This window comes from Tyto alba, unplaced genomic scaffold (genome assembly GCF_018691265.1).
Source record: "Tyto alba isolate M040663 unplaced genomic scaffold, T.alba_DEE_v4.0 Super-Scaffold_38, whole genome shotgun sequence".
NCBI lineage: Eukaryota > Metazoa > Chordata > Aves > Strigiformes > Tytonidae > Tyto > Tyto alba.
Window position 1 is genome coordinate 19,781,960 of NW_024881313.1, and position 23,518 is coordinate 19,805,477.

The 23,518-nt window shown below is 36.2% G+C and overlaps 1 protein-coding gene across 9 annotated transcripts in view; it reads left to right on the plus strand.

Moving 5' to 3' along the window:
* SLC39A12 (solute carrier family 39 member 12) overlaps positions 1-18,021 on the plus strand; it is a 36,432-nt gene extending 18,411 nt beyond the window's left edge. For 4 of the 9 annotated variants that reach the window (XM_032991739.2, XM_032991744.2, XM_032991745.2 and 1 more), the window contains 7 exons: positions 1,134-1,306; positions 2,543-2,695; positions 3,921-4,031; positions 6,380-6,443; positions 10,132-10,290; positions 11,708-11,895; positions 17,014-18,021. In XM_032991739.2, the coding sequence (XP_032847630.1) occupies positions 1,134-1,306; positions 2,543-2,695; positions 3,921-4,031; positions 6,380-6,443; positions 10,132-10,290; positions 11,708-11,895; positions 17,014-17,142 (977 nt within the window). In that variant the 3' untranslated portion in view covers positions 17,143-18,021. Of the gene's footprint in view, positions 1-1,133; positions 1,307-2,542; positions 2,696-3,920; positions 4,032-6,379; positions 6,448-10,131; positions 10,291-11,707; positions 11,896-17,013 lie in introns of those variants that run through there. The other 5 variants (XM_032991741.2, XM_032991740.2, XM_032991743.2 and 2 more) reach the window with 5 other exon arrangements.
* The last annotated feature ends 5,497 nt before the right edge of the window (positions 18,022-23,518 follow it).

The following is a 23,518-nucleotide window of genomic DNA, read 5'->3' on the forward strand; positions in this document are numbered from 1 at the left end:
CTGTTCAAACACAGAATGGAATTAATAAGAGCCCTTTCTGCAGCCCTCTCCCTGTGCTTTTTGGCACAGGAAGGTTTCCATGACCACAGGGATACTTATGCTGGCTTGAGACAGACAAAGGACTTCATGTTTGACCTATGTGTGACCTAGTGACCTGAGCATGGGCTCATTAATTTTATTCTCAGTTCTATTTTACTGACAGGCTGTGCTGCTTTGGCTAAGTCACCAAGGCCTGACCTTCCATAAATATCTACTATACCCTTGTATTTGGATGTGCAGTCTGTGAAATTTACTGTCCGATTTTATGAGGTGCTGAGCAGTTGCAGTGCTATTAAAGTGTGAAACATTAAGTGACATGTTTGAAAATTTTGGCGTAGTTTCTTTACGTCTGTTTCTCATAAGTGTTTTACCTCCATCATAAGACTTTTTTTAGAGATTAATCGGGATTCATGTTGTGCAAATGTTTGGAAATGTAAGCAGCGTGTAACTCTGAAGAATTATAAAAGTAACCTTCCAAAAATCCCAGTAACCTGGCAGAAGTAGGCTGGTGGTCCTATTACAGTAACTAAGGGAGTGTATGTCCGCAGCACATTTGCAAACATAAATTGGACCAAAAGCTTTATGCTTAGAACCTGAATTAGATGCCTGCATTAATCTGAGGTCTTAGGCCTTGGTTTGTTTACCAGATATGATTTGGTTAACAGGGTGGTTTTGACTGTAAAGATACACAGGTGTAGCATGTAAAGACACAGAATAACAAGCATAAATCTTTTAAGAGAGAAAACAAATTCAGACCAGCATTCACTGTGCTGCTCTAAATGTCTCTAATCTGCACAGTCATGGTCTGTTTAGCTCTTTAAGGTCTGAAATTTGGAAGCATTACACTGTATTAGCTGTAAAGCCCCGCCAAAAATTAATGTTTTTTAGGCTTCCAATTCTGTTATCTGTATAACACCTGAGTAGAAAAATCTATGTGGCACAATGAATCACTTCTCCTCTGTGTGCTTGTACACAGAGATGGCAAAACATAGCTTCAAAAACAAATACAAGTACAAAACAAATATTCAAACAGAAATACAAATACCGAATGATTAAAGGTGCCCTTGTTTTGTTTCATTTGTTTTCCCCTACAGAATATGGTTACAGCACTGTTGCTGTTTTACTTATTACTATTGGATCTATGTTTGGTACAACCCTCATTTTATTTAACTCCTGTCAAGAAATCTATACACTCATTTTACAGCTGTTTGTCGGTTTGGCTGTTGGGACCCTTTCTGGAGATGCATTGCTACACCTTATTCCTCAGGTAGGTAGTACACACTTTTGTGTTTTTAAATGTTGATGCATATGTGCACGCATGTGTGCACACACATAGAAAAGTTTCATTTAAAATTGACTAATGCTCATCTGTTTAAAACTAAAGCTTTCCTTGAAATGTGTGAACCAACCACTGAGTAATCCAGTTACATTTGCACTTTGTAGCTCAATGACAGATTCCAAGTAGTAAGAAGTAGAAATCAATGAAAGATGAATTCAGAGAAAATAAGGTTCCTATTTTCAAAATATGTTTTCAGTAAACCTGCAAGTTCTGTGCAAACCAGGTTTCTAGATGTGTACTAAACTCTTTTCTTAGGCATATTCTGTAACACATTTTAGGAGAAATTGTTTAATGGTGTACGAGGCATCCACAATCCCCTGCACACATTGTTCCAGAGAACCAGGGCTATCAGCATAGTAATTCTGCTGCCTAGAACTGTAATAAAATGGGTGTTAAGATTTTTTCCTAAATTAATAAAATAAATTTTATGAATAGTATAGTGTGTAAAACAGAACCAAATTTTCCACTGTGTATTCATTTATTTTTGACTGAGTCTCCTCTGATGTGGCACAACAATTATGAGTAGACTTCAGCTGGTCATTGAAAGAGAGCTTCACACCTTCACTTGAGGTTCTGGTCAAAATGTTCTTCATACTGAATATATCATCTCTGGAAGCAGAGCTGGGATAGTGATTTAAGGAAGACAAGTCTCAGTGAATGTCAGACTTTTGAGTGTGAAAGTACTCTCCTTCACCAGTTTTAAGTGACGTGTCCAGCAGTCTTTAAAGTGTGCACTTATCAGAGCAAAGGAGGGCTACCACGCTGTGCCACTGAGGAAAAAATGGAAGCAGACCCACCAGCTGAATGCTTTATGGATTATTTTCAATATGAAGATGATGCAAGTAACTTTTTATACTTCAGAGATCAATATATTCTAAACAAAATATACTCTCTCTCTGTATATATATAAAGGGCAATTTGATAAAGCTCTCTCTAAAAATAATGATGCTTTCACCATTGAGAGATGATGAAGTATAGCAAAGGTTCCTAATAATGAATTTCATTTATCTACTATTCAGCCGATTAACTTGAAAAACAATGTAAATTTGAAAGAGATGGCAAAAGAAAATTTTGAGATTAAATTGAATTAGCACATTATGGATTACTCTAGCAAAAATTAAAACATTGCCATTTAACATTTTTTTACTTTATCTCTTTTTTTAGACTCTTGGTTTACATAAACATGAAGTACAAGAAGTAGAACATTTCTATGAGGGGAAAGAATACATTTGGAAACTTTTGGGAATAATTGGAGGAATTCATGGATTTTTTCTGATAGAAAAGTGCTTTTTTCTTTTGGTAACAACACGTGACCAGGTAAAGCTTTGTACATTTATCCTTTTAAAAAATCTCTTTTATTTTGAGATTTTACAGTGCACAAAATGTTAAAATGATGTGGAAAATAAATATCATTTGTATGAGTTAAATGAAGCATTAAAAATTGCTTTCCAAGGTACTCCTACTAGATTGACCTTCAGTTTCTATTTTGCTTTGCTCTATAGATTTTGTGTGCTTCATGAATGTGTTCCATATATTTATAACTCAACAAGGGAACAGTTAATTGAATGTGTTTCATAAGCATGCTTTCATGTCTAGCACTGGAGCAGTTGAAGAATATGTATCCATAGGAAATAGCAATGACAGTTGTTTACTATAGGCTCTGTATGAAGAGGAGGAAGACATAGATGTAAGCACCAGATGATTTCAAGAATGCTATCTTAAAATTTCCAAATTGTTTTTGACCCCTCTCCTAATAGATTTGAAAATCTAGCATGCATGTTGTTGTCAGTTGAACCCAGTCTTATACTAGTAATATCTGCTTGCTCACTACCATTCTTATAGTAATTCTATTAATTTATTTCAGTGAGGCTGGCGCCTGAAAATATGATTATGCACAAGAATATAATGTAACACAAAGTGTGATGGCTCATTAAGTTTCTCAGCATGGGAGGGTATCTTAATGTCACTTAAGAAGGCTAAGCCTTTGCTTGTTCTGCTTTATAGAGAGTGTTCAATGACTGGCCTGATTTAGATATGATATAGCAAAGAGTATCTATTCACACTGTCTTTGAGTCAGCCACAAGATTATTATGTGAGATTAATAGAACGAAAATATTATGATAATGGTGATATTTTGTTTGTTTGGCAAAAAATAGTTCTTTTTTGTTACTTATTTGAAGAGAAGGGCTTTATTATCATCCCAAAAATTTTTAGAATTGTTCTACTGAGAACTAGATGAATTCTTAAAGTTATTTTTTTTATATCTATCTCGGCTTCGAATTTTAATCTTCAGTTTTAAAACAAAATCATTTTTATCAAACCATTATGGTTGTCACTGATTTATGTGTTCACTTTTCAGGGTCTTTTTAATCAAATAAACATTAGGAAATGTTGATGCCAGCCAACAATAAATTATATTTTTCAATAGGAGTTTTTTGAAAAAAACAATTATTTACAAATGTTAAACTTTCACAAAAGGCTGAGAAAGACTGCACCTGTGTTCATTGGGTTTCAGAACTAATTGCAAAGCATCTTCATTCAGCAGGGCCTTTCTTTAGTTAATGGGCACTGGGGACATTCCCATGATCTTCCAGTGGAATCTGAATTAAATGAACATTCAGGCAGAGGCAAATCTACTTCAACCATACAGTTGGTAGGTTACCATTATGACATACTTCCCTAATTTTATACCCTTCTTTCTCTGTTCCTCAAAAATTGAACCAAATTAATATAATGAATCAGTGTTATTTTTCAGTCTTTATTGATTTGTCCTTTATTACATGATATGATTGTCAGGAATCTAGATTTTGAAGTTTGTAATGAGCTTTTACAGAGACTTCAAACACAGATTTTTACAATAGCATTTCTTAAGTGTGTATCGGATTGATATAACAACACACTTCCTATACTACCTTTTGTTGATAAAAATCTTGAAGATTTTCCTCCTCCTTTCTTTTTAAAAATGTCTCATATGTAAGGGCAGACTTTCTCATGGGAAAAACTTCAAGATTTTCTGCAGTGAGAGTTAAGCACATAATTAGTGAACAAATGAAATCTTGGACTGTTCTTGGGCATTTTTCCACAGATTTGAAGTGTAACATAAACAAGCTGGGTATCTGGGCCTGGTGCTTACTATAAGAAGTTACATAATTTTATGTTGGTCTGTGGAGAGTATACAGACAGATATATCTTTGCAAACTAAATTGACTCATACCTTTTAACCTGTTTTCTTTTTTTCCCGACAAATTTCTTCAGTTTATACATAGTATCTAGATACACAGGTTCCTTGTTATTTAAAGCAGAATCTCCAAGGATCTCCTCTAATGTGAGCTCCATTTTACTAAAGCAGTTGTGATGGGTGAGAGCCTCACGAGCCACTGCTAATCTCTCAAACTCAGTTGGGAAACTTTCAACTGAATGCAGAGCAAACAGACAAGTAAAGAATGTTTACTAATTTGTAAGCCACGTCATAGCTTCCTGTTTATGATGAACGACCTTGTCATTCCTCTCAGCAGCAAGATCCTCCTAAACTTATCTATAGATCCCATGAACTAGCCTGGCTTAGCTAGTTTGTACAAGAGTAGCCAATTTTTCAAAATCATGTGAGTAATAGTAAGACAAACACTGGTTGACTAAGAAAAGCTTATAAATGGTTCAGGTCAGTGATTAGTCTTGCAGTTTTGACTCTAAGTTCAAAGAAGTGGCATGTGAATAAATATTATAAGAGAAGTGGAACAATTACTGGAATTCATATGACTGGCTGCAGTCATGGGAATTAAAACCCTCTATTTTTCCTTTAAAATGTAGAATTTAAAACCCAAATCCTTTCCCTTCCCTCTTCATGCTTCTACAACACATATCCCACATCACAACCAAGCTAATACCAGCCAAGAGACATATCCTGTTTTCAGCCAATACACATCTCTGCTGTAGTTTTTGGAGTGGTGGCTGCTGTCCCTAACAAAGCACTCTTTCGTGCTTCTGTTGACATTTCATTGGCTGCCATAATAGCTTTAATATGTTTTTTTGAAAAAAAAAAAAAAAAAAAAAAAAAACAAACAAAAAAACCAGAAAAGATCATGATTATAAATTCAGTTTTTCTAGTTTCAAGCAAAGAAGTTTTCTGGCTTATCTCACCCTCACAGAAATTTCTAATAATTTCTCTAATCAGAAACAAAAGCCCCAAAGAGCTAGAGGGGAAGAGAGGTTGTTCTTGTTCTCCCTTCTCTCCTCAGAGTTGCAGTTTCTGTTAATTAAACATTTGGGCTGATGCATCAAATTAACTCTCTAGGGTGAGGACAAAGATACTGTCTCTTTCTTCACTTGAAATAGTCTAAATTTCACTCATTGCAGTGGAGTATACTCATGTGCTGCTATGCCCAGCCAATGATATCTGACGCCAAGACAAAGCCCTAACTAAAGGCCAAGAGGCAAGACACTGGAGTCTGTACCACCCTGAAGAACAAAAAACCTATATTTTGAAAGGCTGTGAAACCTACCTATGATCATCTTGTTTAGTCTTGTGTTTTCACAGAGTAACTGAAGAACACGAACTCCAAAGAGACTTTGGTGTCTATCCATTTTTCCTTGGAAATCTTATAGACACTCTATCCAGCAGGAAACTACAATCATCTAGTCATGAGAAAATCAAAAGATGCAATTTGAATTATAATGTCCTTTTTAGTTCTGTATTTGGCACAAATTTTTGTGTGTTCAAGCAGAAACATTATTTTCTTCTGTTACACTAGTGCTTATGAATGTCTTTCTTCCTACCCAAATTAGACTTTAACATTTTCTGGGCAAGGAAGATTTCGTTTTTGTGTGTTTCTGCAGTACCAATCACACTGCCAGTGCTCAATAAATGATTCTAACAATATCTATGCAAATAACAGCAACTATCTTTAATGCAAAAAGCTTGAATTTATTTGATATTTTCCTGTATTTATACCAGCAGCTGGAAGAACCCCTTAACACTGATCCATTATCTTTACTTTTAACTAGAGAAGCCCAGAAGATTCTGAGTCTGCTGAAGTTCCTCCAGAGAGTAAGGCGATCAGCAAAAAAAGTTAGTATCAATAAAAACACTAGACAAGCAACAGAAAAAGCTGTCAGACCTAAGATGGAATTGAAAGTGTGAAGCTGGCTTAGCTCTGCATTTGCTATGTGCTACGTCACCACATGTGATGGTACTTGGCCACATAATCTAATCTGTGCTTAAAGACCTTTTCAGCTTCCAACCCTGTAATTGTGAATTTCATTAATCTTATACTGTCCATGCTTTAGTGTTTGTTTACTTACTGTTGCAAACCATTTTTCTAAAGCCTTTGATTAAAGGCAAATATTAAAAATTTAATACAAACCAGTTTTTTATAATTGTAAACTTTGCTTGGGCTTTTATTTCTGAAAGTAGTGAAACAATTGTTTTGTTGTCTCACTATCCTAATATAATTCTGCTTCCTTCCTCTCTTACATGGAAAAGCAATAGCATCTTTAAACCAGTATTGATTTATTACATGTATGAAATTACGGGCTCATGATGGCTCTTAGTTTTAGGATAATTCTTCTCTTCTTTGTTGCTCCTTAGTCCAAAAACCAGGAAAATAGAGCATAAGCCAAACTCTGCCTTTGACTGTACTTGTGTGACCTTGGTGAATTTAGTAGAGTTTCAGTCATTCAACTGAGGGAATAGCATTTTAATTGAAATCAAATTATTTACTATAGTCAACTCCTCTTTATTTTGTGATCTCAGATCTCAGGTCGTCAGTTTGATTTATTTAACAATGTCATTATCTTCTTGTAGGTTTTTGATATTCTCTGTCCTTGTGGACTAAATTTCTATTTCTGAGGCATTTGAAAACTGGATTTCTACTTCTTCAGTCTCACCTATCCAGCACTACACAATTCAGTGCCAGTTTCAGTGTGACTATCTAGTCCATCTCTAGATGTTTCCATCCTGTTCAACCATCACTACCTGCTAAGCACAAAGAAAAATTTCTAGTGAGCTCAATGTTATTTGTTCCAAATAACTACATTTGGTGTATAACTAAATTTGGGATAGTTTCTCAGTAATGTTCTCTGTTTGGTTCCATTTTTATCTCATACCTCAGTTTTACCTCTCTTAGAAATCAGTAAAAGAAACCACAGTAGGGAAGGGGGGTTGTATATTTTAGGTGTTTTTTTTTTTTTTTTTTTTTTTTGAGAATACATATTTTCAAAAGTTTATATTGTTACAGTTCTTATGAATAGCTAAATGCATAACCATACATGGGTACCTTGACATTGAGTTAAACTTTTAGGTGTTTTTTTCCCAAAGTGGAATGGAATTTGCAGCTGTAAGACAGAAGCCTAACATCTCCAGAAATGCCAGACTTCACTCTAAACACATGTCAAGTAGAACTGTGAGAGGAGTCAGTCACCTTTGATAGCCAGTGAGTAACTCAGAAAACAAGAAGCTACTGGAAATAAAGATGTCTCACTGATCTTCCTCTCATTTATCCACACTTGCTCTGAAAAGATCAGAGTAGCATTTTATATTCAGCTTACTCAGTGAGACTTTACATTAACTAGAAATATTTTTGCTGTATGAGTAATTAAAACAGTGAAGAAAAGATATATTTTTTCGATAAATGTTTGCTTTGAGCTCTTACCCAAATCTTAAAAAGCGTGATCTATGGTGGATTTTTGCACCCATTAGCTTTATGAAAATTATGGAATAGAATTTTCTATGAGTTCCGATCCAATATTTAAGCAGAGAAAATTATAAAAAATAAATGTAGGATTGTTTAAGATGAGGCTTTTTAGAAATAGTTAGGGTAATAAGTTAATAGTTATTGTTGCAGCTATATAATGTGGTGAGATAATTGCTAGTAACAAAGTTGCTTTAAAATAAGCTGAAAGTAAATTAAGATAAACATTCAGATTCGTTTATATATGCATCTTCTTAACTTTCAGTCAATTAAGTTTACAAAGCTTACATTTGCAATTGCTCCATAATGTTAACCTGATCTCTATGTTATATTAGAGACAATACACTGGAGTGAGTTCCAGTAACTATGGTATATCTTCTTCAACAATCAGATACTTGAATAAAGCAGGCTAATAATATCTCAGGGCAGGCCATGATTTCATCCTCATCAGTGCTTGTTACAAATCACAAATATAATGTAATGCAGCAATCTATTATTTCTATGTAATTCATGCTATGCACTATTGATTATAAACTGCCCATAGTGTTTAGAAAGAACTGTGCAAACTGGGGACATCCATGTCTGGCTCTGTAAGCTGGCAGGAAAATCTAACAAGACTGCCAATTTTTCTGAACCCACAGAGCTCCCAGGCAGCTAAGGAGGATTTTCTGAATACAGTTGTTAGGCTTTTATGTGCTGTGTGTTTTTTTTATTATAGTCTGAAGACTTTGGTTCTAGCCAGTTTCTGTAAGAAAAACATCTCCCCCATCACTATAAAATGGTCATCTCTGGAAAAACATTACTGAAGTGAAACCTTGTAATAACTATATTCAGACAGTTCTATGCAGCTCCATGTTAGCTCCTTAGACTGTCACATCTGTGTCAGGCCAACAAAAGCCTGGAAAATACATGATGTTTAGGGCCCAAATCATGACCCTGCTTCTTCAGGCATAAAAGCAACCCTTTTTAAAGTGATCTGTTCATACTGTATCAAAGGAAGCTGGTTGAATTTCCTGAGAGACATTAGAAGGTCCTGCTTGTAAGATTGTGGATAAAACAGATGGAACGAAGTACAGGATAGGAGAGCCATTTATATGTTGCTAAGCCTAGATATTGAGCCTATGTACAAAGCCTTATTGCTACTTGAAGAGATAAAATCCCTACCCATTGATCCATTCAGCATGCTACATCTCTGTCTGGGTTACAACCTGGACAGAGAGACTGTCCCTAACTCCCTAGTTTGATTTCAGTACTTTCATTAATAGTAGCGCCTTTCTTCTCATATCAGATGCCTGATCATGAAGATTCGATGCACTGTCTCACACGAAAACAAGGTCACAGAACAATATGGGAAAGAAAAACAGACATCTGCATCTATGAGTGATGCTGCAGACGGGAGTACTAAGAGCACAGTGGCCATTGATTGAAACAAAAGTTGGAAATGAGCATGATGTAACGCTGTACTGACAGTGATACTCAGGCTTGGTGCATTTTATCTCTATCTTCACTGTAACACAATCTCATAAGAAACAGCTCCTGAAAACATTACTCAGTAGTAACATGCTTTACAGTACTAAAATGATCAGCTGCATGAGACTAAATATTCATCTTCATTATATCTGTGCAATTCTGTGAATGACAATGGAAAAACTCCCAGCTTTTAAGCAAAAAAACTCAACACCTAGAATGCAAGAAAACTTTTGTGAATTTCAGCAACAAAGGAAAGATGAATGGAAACCTTTAGGACATAGGAGACTGGAGTCAAACCAAACTCTAAGTTTTTGTCTAAAAGTTGACCTAGTGAAAATAAAGCAGCTACTTCCTGGTATTTGCATCTCTGAATTATTCTACAGTCTACTTTTTCGTATCAAGTGAATTGAAAGAACTATAATAACAAAACAGATAAACACTATTTTCTTCTGATTACTATGACTATTCATAATGTTGTATGTGAAAAACCCCAAATAATTTATAACATAGCAAAATTTACAATATCTGTTTGTGTTAAAACTTCTGGACTTTTTTTGTTATTTTTGTTGGTTTGTTTATTTGTTTGTTTTTTCCTAGGTAAGAAAATTAGCTTGTTAGCAATAATGGTTTTGGTGGGTGACAGTCTTCACAATTTTGCTGATGGCTTGGTAGTAGGAGCAGCGTTCTCATCCTCAACAGAAACAGGTGTGACAACGACTATTGCTATTTTATGCCATGAAATTCCTCATGAAATGGGTAAGAAATATATATGTGTATTTTTTCTGATTGGCTTTGTAGTTCCAGGTTTCCCAAAGAATTCTTTCCTGTAAGGCATTACTGAGAATTCTTCTTATTTATAGCATCATGAACTATAACATTAATATGTGAGATAGATATCTAAAGAGGCTGTTTTATTCTCTTTCCCCTTCACAAAAAGAAGGGGAGGCTTCTGCCCTCATTACTGGATGTAATCCCATTACACCTTCTCCAAATGTAAATGCCATCAGGTCAAGAGTGACCCGTTATTCTCGTGTGTACAGACATAAAGAATAGTAAGCTGTGAGCAAGAGCCACACATACATAACGGACATACCTGACACAACAGGCTATCCAAGAGTTTTAATATACAACAGAGCCATTTAACAGCGTATTCCTCATACTACCCTCATTCCTGCTGCTAATTGAGAATAACAAGATAATAAAAGAAGATGTGTGACCCATTTTACTAGCAGACAGGACAGGAAGATCGTTCTATTGAACATTGCCCTCAATTATCTCCTTGTGGTAAATCTTTCAGCAGGGCTTAAGTTGTTCCTGACATTGTGTTGATGAACATATATAAACTGGCAAGTTTGAGATGAGAACTACAGATTCTCATTTCTATTCTTAAATGACTGAAGATTTCATGTGCTGTCTATGTAGAAAACTTCCCCAACCAAAAAGGTGGGATGGGGACTTGCTGTAAAACTTGTAACTCTTGTTTGCATAGGAAAGAAGTTACCAAAATACTGAGCAGTTAACTCCAAAGACAGACCTTCTTAATTCTGGGGTGGTAGTGCCACAGAGTCAAAGTGGGATTTCTACACTCACAGATAATATTTTTTTAAATCTTTTACTGTGGACTTGTTATGAAATAATTTATTTTAGAAGTAAAATCTGTGATGGGATTCTGATATACAGTTTACCAAAGTTAATTAGGTGTGAAATCAGTGGAATTAAACTCAACTGGAATCAGACTGACATAGGTTTTTCTAAATTGCAGCACCTGTAAAACACTCAGAGACCATGCTGCAAATATACTCACATGATTTGAACTGGCAGGTTCCCAGTCGAAAAAGATTTAGAAACTCTGGGAAAGCACATGACTTCACTTTTGCATGTATCCAAGTTGGAAATGTCACAGAACATTGAGAACTAACAGAAAGCCACTCCTGTATACTGTATGCTATCTTTAGGAACAGCTAAACAAATACAAGTCAATATGGGCTTTTTGGTTTTGTTTTTCCACACAGGATGCATTTATAACTAATTCTACAGAAAACTAAGGGCAGTCCTCCATCATTCACTATCTTCGTACATATCTTAAGTATTTTTCCTCATGCTTTATTACCAAGAGTCTTACAAATACATTTATCAGCTAAATAATAAATTTTCTGTCTTTTTCTCTGTGCAGGAGATTTTGCTGTGCTGCTAAGTACAGGGCTCCCCACGAAGATTGCAATTTTGATGAATTTTATAAGTGCACTAACAGCATTCTTAGGACTTTATATTGGCCTTTCTGTATCAACAGACTCATGCATTCAAAACTGGATTTTTACTGTTACAGCTGGAATGTTCTTGTATTTATCTTTAGCAGAAATGGTGAGAACTTCAGCCTATTATTATATTTTCCTTTTAACGTAGCCACATCACAGATGAATGTCAGACAAATGTAGGTGGATGAACTTAAAGGGAAAAAGAGTCCATAGGCTTCTTGGGAAGAGCACATTGTCTACCCTGTGTGTGTATAGTGCTTAGAACAATAGTCTGGTTTTGTTTCATGTCACTGACATACTAGGTATAATTTGTAATAAAGAGGTAGAACAAAGGCCAATAAGAGTGTAATATATAAGAAAGGCATAAAGGACTTCTGAAGGGGGGAAGGTAAACAATATATTTTTTAGGGCTGATAGACTTACTTAGTACAACATAAAGAAACATTTGAACCTGCAGGGATTTTAAATTTTTGAAGAAGTTGGTTACATTTTTTCTTCTTACTGACCTTTTCTTTATATCCTTGTTCATCCATTGTTTCTACATGAATTTGCTCTTTCTGAACTAAAATGCAAGATGCTTATCCTGTGCTCTTCCTGTCCAGCCTTTGTATCTCAGAGAGGTTTGGCTGAGCTCCTAAGCAATTAAAAATCCATCAGATTGCTGCAATTTTTTCATATTTGCCCAATGTTGTTCATAATCCCAGTTCAACAGCAAAGATCAGCCTATAGAAAAATAAAGTGTGAAGATACACAGTAGGAGGAAGGTCTAAGGACTGTAGAAGAATGTGGTAGAATCATAACTCATGCAGATGCCTCAGGCCACATCATTTATTGAAGAGATGGCTAACTGTTAACACTTGTAACAATGCAGAACTTAATTACCCTGACAACTTTGTCACATGGCTCTTTAACTGAGTGTGTTAATGTAAAGTTGCTTTCAGGCTTCTGAACAAAGATGGAATATTTTGGGTGATTAGATGAAGATGGAAAAAAAAGGAGATCTCCCTCTTCAGAAATTATTACTCTGTTTTTCCAAGTCTGGTTGTCTCTGTGTTGTCACTACCACCCCTCTCCTCATGCCTGAGATTTCATTTACCAGGTTCAAGCATAGCACTTTAAACCTGATATGCCATGCCAGTAATATAACCTATTTAAAAATCTACTTGTAATAATTGACCTTAGACCTTGGGTATATTCTAGTCTGATTTTGCTACTGTAACAAAAGTAAAGTGAACATAAAGTGCTCCTAAGAGTTTATGAGGGAACAGCCTAAGGACTGTGGATGTGTCAACAGTCCTGACTGAGGTGGTAAATAACATACAAGAATAATGTGTACAAAGTTGCATCTTGTTCTGACACAGAGAAATTTGGAAGTGAGGCTACCTCCCTACTCAATAGGCATGATTTTACTAATGTGGCTAAGAATCCATCCAGGATCCTCAAGCTCCTAGAACAACACCATGTTTTTCCCCAAGTCTTCAAAGCAATTGTGCTAGCTGTAAATCCCAAGAGATAACATAGTTCCAGGCAGAGACAGGGACATCTTTTCCCTTGTTCTCAGCTTGTCACCATAATCTTGTTCTTGGTGTGAAGAGGAGAAAGAAGGGAGGGAGAGGGGAGGATCTCATTTCTCTCACCTTCCTTTTGTTAGTAGGATTCTAATCAGCCTTTCTCTGCATTTTGTCAGAACTGCCATTGGGTTGCTCACCGATGTTTGTCAGAAGTGCAAGTGTTGAATATCACAGGGATTATTTTATTTAAAAAAATATTCCTATACCACTGAAGAAATCTATAGATCTGAAAAGATTCATATTTTTGTATAGTACATCTAAAAAAAAAAATCTGCCATTCTTTATGTATTTTTAATCTTTCTACACAGAAATCACTTCTATTCTCTGCTGCATTCTCATATACAAGCAGCAATCATCAGTGTTCCTGCCAATGGTGTATAAATATTTAATGGTGTACAAAGCTTAACTATAATTTTCACTATTTTTTTTATGGGCTTTCACATATTCATGTGCTTGTCAGAGCAGCAGTGAAATAAGAGAGCAGCAGCTAAATAAAACTGAGCAGCCTCACTGGTTTCTGCATTGGGGAACATACAGGGGTATGAAGTGGAGGTTCATTAACAGGACAGCACTGTGAGACTGCTATTGCAGTCAAGGTTGCGCAAAACTATTTCTGTGGTAAATTCAAGTTTTTTCTTTTCTGCAAATGGCATTCTAGCACCATTAACAAGCAGAGTAGACTAATCATTTTAGAAATTTGAGGAAAAGGACAAAAGATAAAACTATTTATATCCTTCATCATTTTTCACCAAGGAATTCTGCAAAACTTCATCTTCCCAGTAATTGGGGAAGGTGGAAGGGAGGAGTATTTTGTCTTGCAAATGTGTTTCACAGGTGTAATATTGCAATGTAGATTGTTGTTTCTAGATATACATGTGAGTAAACACCTGTAATATTGTGGGTTTAGTTGTTGTCTAACCAAAATTAAATCCCTGGAAAACCAGCTTTTTATAAGCAATACAGTGACATTTTTGTACTTGGTATCCATTTAGAGGTCATAAGTATAATCATAACTTTGCACTGTTTCCAAAGATCTTTTAATTAATAACATACCTTTAATCTGAATGAAACTTGAGACACCAGTATATGGAATGGAACAGGTCAACTCCCAATGAATTGTTTCTTTGACAAAACATATGCCCTTTTCCTTTTGGGAAACAAACTTGAAAATCCTCTGTCAGCCTTTTAAATGAGTATCTATGAAGTTATCATTATGGATAAATACTTGCGAAATCACATGCATTGTATTAAACCCCAAGGACTGAGACATCACTTCTAAGTGATTGTACAGATCATATTGGTTTATGTGGTTCCTGACCAGAGTTGCTGTCTAATTTGAAAGGAAGGAGATAGAAGCAAGAAAGACAATAAGGATATCAAGAAATAAGAGCTAGCCCAGCACTCCCTGAGGAAAATAACTGATGTTTTCTCTGACTAACCTTAAAAATCTTTTTGATTTTGGAGATAAAGGAGTATTTTAAAGTGACTTTTTGGGCTCTTGCAGCGCAGCAGTCATGCCATTTGTGCCCCAGGGTGGTAGAACTCTTGTTTAGCCAGCACATTGTTGAGAGCCCCTCATGCATTCTTTCAGCATGTCACTTCCTAATTCTTCATATCCTTTGTGTGTTCATGATAATATGAGCTGGAGCAAGAACAGAGTAGTCCCTTGACTAACAGTAACTCTTTTGCCTCCAACAGACTTCAAGAGTTAGCAAGAGTGATGGCATCCAACAGCTTGGATGTGGCACTGTATTCCCTTAATTTGTGATGTGTTTTGCATCTGCCAGTTGAACAGGCTTCCTAAACAACAAGATTTTTTCTGCTGTACCACACATTTGTGTTCAGAGAGAGCTGGGGAACTATAGATGATACTGTCTCAGCAATCAGCTTTTGTTTTCAGAAATAAGCAGGGATGTCACAGTAAGTAAGGCTATAGATATGATCTGTGCATTTGATAACATGCACATATGTTAGGTGGAGGGAGCAGATGTCTGCATTGGACATAGGAAGGGTACTACCTGCTGAGAATTCTTTTTTAAACCTTTCTTAGGAACCTACTGTGCATGTTTGTAACTCATACACTGGCACTGACAGCAATAACAGAATATATTACTTTTTACAGTGGGAGAGGAAGAAGTTTCCTATTTAGAGAACTTGTTGACTCAAGCGCTGGGAAGAAGACAAACTAAACTGATTATAAGGATAAATAAGAAAGACCAATGGTCTATATTGGAGTCCTGGATTCAGGCATAATTCTTAATTAACAGTTTTTACTTATATACACAACAAAAATGACGTGCTACAAACACTTGCAAGCTGTCAGTTCAGATTTTGATTTACATCAGAACTTTGAGGTGTTTACATTTGCTTTAGATGAAAAGTTTCTGATGATCCTTAAATACAGAATTAAATATAAATACACAAATTTCTAAGATGTGAATTTGTACCATAATTTCAACCACTACCTAATTGTTACGAAGATCCAGGATGTTTGGGTTTGTCTGTTATTTTTATGCAAAACTTTAAAGCAGAGGCAGATTTTTTTTCACTATAGTTTTATTTTGGGCCCATGCCAACTTCCAGAGAAAGAAGAGTGCAGGAAAAGCAGACCCAGAGACCCCCTTCTCACAGAGAGAAGGACAAGCATAGCAAATAGATGTAAACATACCCTGTTAATCTCCTTGGTCATCACCACTCCACTGTCTCCCAGTGGCTGATGGTGTTACAGCTCCCATGAGGAGGCTCTCAGGAGGAGAGGAAATAAGTAGCTTCATTGAGGCGCAGTCTGTGAGTGGAGCAGGAAGGGATAATGTTAGAGTGTCAGGACCACTCACTCTTGTTTTGAAGTTCACAACAAATAGACAAAAAAACCACAACCAAAACCAAAGGTCAGTACCAGGTCATTGCTCTATATTTATTCAGAAAGTAGATGTGAAACTATCAGCAGTCTTAAGTGTCTCCCCTTCTGTCTCTAATATATAAAGCATAAATACTAAGAAAGTCTGAGCCTGAGGCATCATTTTCACAGACTCTGTTAGGACAAACATTTTGTTTAAAACTTTGATAAAAGAGACCATGTAGGGTGGAAGGTCAGCATAAGTAGCCTTTAATATGGTTATAAACAGCTGATGCAACTTTACATAAATTAAAACTCACAGAGAAAAATATTAAATTTAAATTTTTCAATCATATTTAAAAAATACTTTTTTCTACTTCTATGTTTACTAAAGCACAAGTAAATGGGAATGTTGCCAATTATTTCAGTAAGAGCAGAATTGACCCTATATATAGTACTGAAAAAAAATCTCAAAGTAGTTTATTCCCACGAAAGGGAATCACTAATTTCTTACAGACAGCTGTATAAAATTACTAAAAACCAGTAAGAAGTTAACAAATTTTGGAATCTCATTCATAATTCTCATTGATATTAGTAAAAGAATCAAAATGGGTAGAATTTGATTAATTTAAATAGTTCACTGTCAAGATTGGCATTGTTACAATGTATAGAACATGGTACAGATTAATAGTTATATTCAGAAACTCAACATTTTAAAAGTTTTTTTTAATGAAGTTTGCCTTGTTTTCCCATAAGACTTTTTTTCCCAGAGATTAATATATCTGGATCTCATTCTGGTGTCTTATTCTTTTTTTAGCTTCCTGAAATGACTCATATTCAGACGCGGCGACCCTGGTTGATGTTTCTCCTACAGAACCTTGGATTACTATTAGGCTGGCTTTGCCTCCTACTTTTGGCTATATATGAACAGAAAATTAAAATATAAGTTTTCTATCAGAAATCTTGAAGTACCACTTATAACAGTGGATAGCATTATTCACAATTTTGTCATGTCTGCTATAGTGACATATAAAGTTGCTGGGATTTTTATATCTGAAAAGTAGATAACTATTTCAGTTTATTAACTTATTGTTCTGATTTTGTAATCTTTTTTGTAAACATGAATGTTTAGAATTATGTTTTATTTGTTATTGAGTTTACCAGATCCCATGCTCAAACTCACAGGAGCTTTTGATTAGTTTTTATTGAGACCGTTCTAGTTGAATGTTCTAAGTGATCTTTGCCAGTTTGATTGAAGAAAAGAAAAATATACTTTTATATGCAATAATTGAAGTGGACTAACCATAGTTGAATAATTTGAAGCAGAAATGAGTTTTGCCTCTTAGTACAAAGAATAAATGTATTTCTATAAAACTAAAAAGTGTAGCAAAGCTAAACTGTTAAATGGCATACAGCAATCTCATATTATATGCACTATCTACTTTGTCAGCATAAAGATCCTCAGTAATCATATCTTCCTGCTCCACTGTGGCAGGTAAAAAATTACAAATGTAAATGTTGAAGTTTATGATCTAAAAATCTGAGAATGTCCTTTTCTCTCTGTAATATAATTTGTCATATGTGCAATGGAATCTGTGACAGTCAAGCATTGGACTATATAGTAACTGTCAGAGTAACCACCTTCTACATTATCTCACCTCTGATGGTTGCTCATAGTAAACGCTTATGAAGGATCATAAGCATATATGTTTAAATTGTTTTTCCCTGATATCCCTTCCAGGCTCCTCAAACCAATGGATTCCTTGAGCCGGACACTGCTTCTGAGCCATCATGTTTAATAAACATCAATAGTGCCTTCCTGTCAGCAGTTGGTTTATTCATATATACACGGTGTGCATTGTAGAAAGAGCTTTTTCAATTGCCTAAAGAGCATGTAGCTGTGCTCTCTTAGGACCTCACTGCTGCTTTTCTATCCTGAACGATTTTTGTGTAATTAGTCCCCTTGATTTCAAGGGAATTCTTCATAAATTTAGATGAGTCATTTAATTTAGTATTGCAGAATCAGGCCTGAAACAAATATAAAAATTCTGCCCTGATTCTGACGTGCTAAGAAACTTCCAGGCGGTACTGAGCAACACTCCGTTTTGCAATTTCTGCTCCTTATACAATATCAATTTTTGTGTAAGGACTCCCCCCTACCTAATTTATATCTTTGTATAAGAATTAAGATGCATTCTTTCTCCCACCTCTGATGAACTGTGGAAATAGGGAGAACAGGTTACAGAACAAACATCGATTCTTTATGCAGGAAGTGGATATTTTCTTTTCTGTGTCTTAACTCAAGCTTGAAATATGGCTACATTATGACATGATATGACTGTCTTACAATGTGTCCTGTGTTCATTTGACAGCTTCTAGTGAAGGTACAATTATTCTCATATTACAAAGGAGAACAGAGTCTACTCTCCCAGAGTAGACTGTCAGAACTGTCAGTTCTCAAAGGTTTCATGAGCACCCTACTACATTATCAACAAAATGTAAAGTGAAAATAATTCTGAATTTCATTGTTTATCATAGCACAGATTCATGAGCCTGTGAAGCCCTGGTCATCCACAGACTCACGCTTGGGCAAAACACTTAAAGATCATTTTAAAGGCAGATATGCGCTCATTTTCAGTGCCTGTTAGTTATGAGAATCTAGCAAATGCCCCAATGCACTTCTAAATATACATCTAGGCATTTAGATACCTTCAAATCCTTGTCACAAACAATTCATCCACTGTCACACAGGAAGTCTTAATCTGACTAGGAAAATGGACTAAAATGTTTTAAGCCCGGAAGTAAAATCCTAGCTTGTTTTATTTAGGTGTGCAAATATTATGACTGATTTTTCTGTTACTTTAACTTCAAAAGATGATTTGAGAAGCCATGACTGATGCTTCTCTTTTCAAAGTTTATACTTTTCAGGAGATGGTGCTTGCTTTCAGTAAGGTAAGATTTTTTAGAAGTGGTTTCCCAGTACTTCATCTGTTTGTATTGGCATCGAGTCACTCCACGACCTTCAGTGTGACAGTCAATTCAAGCAATAGCAGGACGCCACTGGACGTAAGCAAAATCTATTCTTGTATCAGATGGTGCAAATAAATATTGGAATCATTTGTTATTTCAAAGAGAAAAGCTACCATATTTTGCATGTTTATGTATGCATAATGTTCACTACCACAGAAAACAAGAATGTTATTGTATTATGAAATATTTTTCTACTATTTATTAATGTTTCTGAAAGAGGACAAGTAAATTCCAGCAGTGTGTACTTTAAGGGTGCATACAAGCATAGGTTCACAGCCCGACATGATCTGTGAACATACTGTATCCTCATCTGTTCAGAAAATGCCATCTTTTGGTATTTTGGCACATAAATATATATTTATCATGTTTCTTGATCACAGATACTATTATGCTGATCAGAATTCCAGTTAGTCCTTATTTCTGCCACAGAGCTTGTATGTTTTTGTGGTATTTCTCAGTAAGTGAACAGTTTAGTCACTATTTTGCCACGGTGTCAAGTCTGAACACCTGAAGTCCTGTTAGTGTAAGGAAGTTTGAATTCCTATGACACTTGTGAGAGAACTTATCTCACTATTTAAAGCTGCTGTCTCTGCTGTAATTCTCTTGACATTAGTGTCTTTAAAATTATACTGAAGGTGGGGAATTACCACACATAAAAAAAGACTAGACTGTAAATTAAGAACAATTCATCATACGGAGGACTGGAGACTGTTCCTATAGGTCACTGAATTAGAAAAGTAAATGAGTCAAAACCCAAAGAGATCCACATTCACAATTTATCTTTTCCGTCAATGATCTCTGAAAATCCCAAGGAAAAGGACAGAATAATATGGCTTTGTGTCCTTACAAAAGAGAAGGTGGTGCACAGGTATTCTTATGATGGTTTCTCTTTTTGTTTGTTTTAAATTCTGTAGAGTTTATTCATACAGATTTCAAACAAGACTCTATTTAAAGCCAGGTATTTCTTTCTGTTCCTCCAAACCTAACAGACACAGAGCATAATATGCCAATGTTTTCACTGAGTCAAATCCTGAGTAAGGACTGCAGAACTTCATCACTTGCAGCCCTTAAATCATGACTAGGTATCTCTCTAAGACGTATACAATTACTCAAACAGATGTTATGTGCTTGATGGAGAGATTACTTGGTGAGGTTTTACAGCCTGTCAGGCAGTTCTGACTAGATAATCATAATGTTCCTTTGAAACCCTAAAATATATGAATCTATAGACACAGGAATTTTTCTGGAAGAAGCTGGTTAGTATTTCTCTCTTTCATCTATTCTTAGTTTTCAGACATTCTCAAGATAAAAAAAAAAAAAGTAGAAAATATCTTGCTTTCTTACACAGAAAATGAGAGAGAAAAAGAAAGGTTGAAAGAATTTGTTTGCTACAGTATTTTTTCCTGTCAGTTAGATGGCAGAGGGCCTCATAAAAAATACTTCCAATTCCAAACTACCAAGGCTCGTAAGCATATGAGAGTTGACCTTGTACCTCTCTTTTCTGTATATGTTACACATTACCCAGTGATTCCTAAGATAAATAGTACCTTCTTTGCAGCCAGCTATGCTAATGCCCTTAGAAGTTTCTGGAGCTCATCTGCATGTTTTTAACACTGCCATCTATTCCTTCACTGTATTTTATGCTTTAGGCATGAATATGGCATTTCTCCAGAGACAAAATATACTTTTTTTCTTATAAGAAAACATGGTTAGTTTTGATATGTATATTTGAATTGTTTTTCTTTCACCTTGTCATTGCATTTGAGAAAGCATATTAACATTGCAACAGTATTTAGCCTGCAGCTAGAAACCAAAACCAGGTTTATATCAAAGTAAAGATTAAAGCTGATAATTTTATAAGGGCATACTTTATCAATTTTGTCACCTTTTCTTGCTTTACTGTAACCTTTTGTCAAGTCTTCCTTTCTTCTTAAAAATCAGCTGCCTTCTATTGTGAGTGTAGTTGTAGGAATGTGACTGCAAAAAACACAAACAGTAGTTCCACAATGGCTTTAATCAAAACAAAAAGTCCTACAATTTATTATACTAGACACACCTTCATTCCCTTCTCCCTTAAAAAAAAACAAAAAAAAAAACAAAAAAAAAAACACACAGGGAGCTGTTGCTCTGGATCATGTAGGGGAATGTAAGAAGTGCCTTATTCCTTTTATGTCTCCGATAACAGGACAAAGCACAATGGGAGACCCTGCATAGACATCTGGTTGCATTGAAGTCACTGCCAAGCTCCCACTGGTGGCAGCGCAGAACAGCATCCTGGTGCAGGGGGTGCAGGAATCTGAGGGCTGGTGCAGCTTCCTTTTGCAGAGATGACAGGAAACAGAGCACTTCAGAGGGGCATGCTTCAGTGCAGCACTCCAACAGTTGTAACAGAAAGATCAAAGGTTTTATAGCTGTCTCTGTATCATCCTGCAGGACCTCACTTCAGGGCAAATTCTCAGACAGTTCACTTTGTCTTGACTTTGAACATGAAGGATATCGTGAAAGCGATCTGGTTGGTAACCCTGGTGCAGGCTCCCTTGGTGCAATAATGCACAGGAACCCAGCAGTCAGGGTGACCCAAGGGAATGCCACTTCTCTGCAGAGGAACCTCCCACAATACTCTCATAAATAAAGGATAAAGCATGTAGTCATGACCAGGGTGGTCCATCTCCACATTACAGCTGCAGGGCACCCCAATGGAGCATGATGTGGAAGTCATCCCCTCCCAGGGTCTCAGCTCTGACATTGCCAGAGAGCGTTAAACACAGGATTAGCTGGCAACCTAAATGTGCCTAGTAACTATTTACATATTGGCCCAAGATACTGCTGACCAACCACTAACCCAGTGCTATAGGCATGTCTATATGTGACATCATTTTGTCCCACTGAAGCTGGCTGGGGAACCCTCCCTCATCTTTTTCCCAGGTGCCAGCAGAAACTAACAACATATCCCAGAGAGATGACAAGAGATATGCATAGGGGAATAGACTAGTCAATTATTCTGACACATACCAGTTTTAATTTAAGACCACACTAAATTCTGCTGTCTCTCCATGGACTCTCATACTGCAGAGAAGGCACCAAGACAATATCTGCACTGGTCTCTTGGGTAGCTGCCCAGGCTGTCCTCACCAGGGTACATGGCTGCAAGCAACAGCCATATCTCAGTCTTAACAATTGTTTCAGAGTATCTCAGGTGTCCCTGTCACTGCATACCAGTTGCAATCTGTTGCAACTATTTGTGACTTCTGATGTTCAGAAAGGACAAGATAACATTGGAAATGTCACTGAGAACCACACAGAAGGAGATACTATTATCTACACTGTGGTACCAGCAATTTGACTCTTCTTATTTGAGAGATACTGCTGTGAGTTCTGAACACAAACACAAGTCATTTTTTCATATTCCACGCTGAAGCGTGTTGCTGTCTTGGTGGTCTTGGGTGGTTTTATCACTAGCAACTGGTAGTGTGTCCTAACTTCAGGACATCAAAGGCCGTTTTCATATTCCTGTGCAACAGTTTAGCATGAGCTCTGGAGCAAGGGTACACCTACTTTATGGCTACCATCCCAATCCAGAAGTGGGTGGGTATTGCACTTTCGTATATGAGCAAAAGCCATCTATATACATGATACAGCAGCTCCGTAGCAAGTAGCTGCAATTATCATCAAGTTTAGAAAGGGGTAAGTGGACAATATACATCTGATGGTTTAGTATGCCCAGGACAGCATAGCAGCATTCAGAAAACGTCATCCACAACTGAGCTATAGCCATGAATGCAATTCTTTTCCCAGGCACTACCCACATGAAGAGTCCCATGAGTATTAGAATCATCCTGGCATACTCTAGCACTTCACTGATGATAATTTTTGTGCACTCTGCACAGGCTTCAGAGGAAAACATGCAATGCAGAATATGGCCTCTTCTGTAATTTGGTAATGAAATTAATACAAATGGCAATGCACTCTAAATTGCATAGTGATTCATCATCCTGCACAAACACAAAGCATCTCCCTTTTCACTTCAAGACAATCAGGGCAAAACAGATATATGACAGGAAAGACAGAACAAGGAAGTGTCCAGAAGACAGTTCTTGTAGATGACTGCGTAAATGCCAAAACAAATGACAAATATGTAAAGAATATTAACCCCTTCTCATTGTAGTTCATTCTAATTTGTAAACACAAAATCCACACAATTCTCTGCAAAGGTTGCTGGAAAATATCGTGTCTAAGAAGTTGAGCTTTAACACTGGAAATAGTTTAAATATTACAAAACAGATGACTTCTAA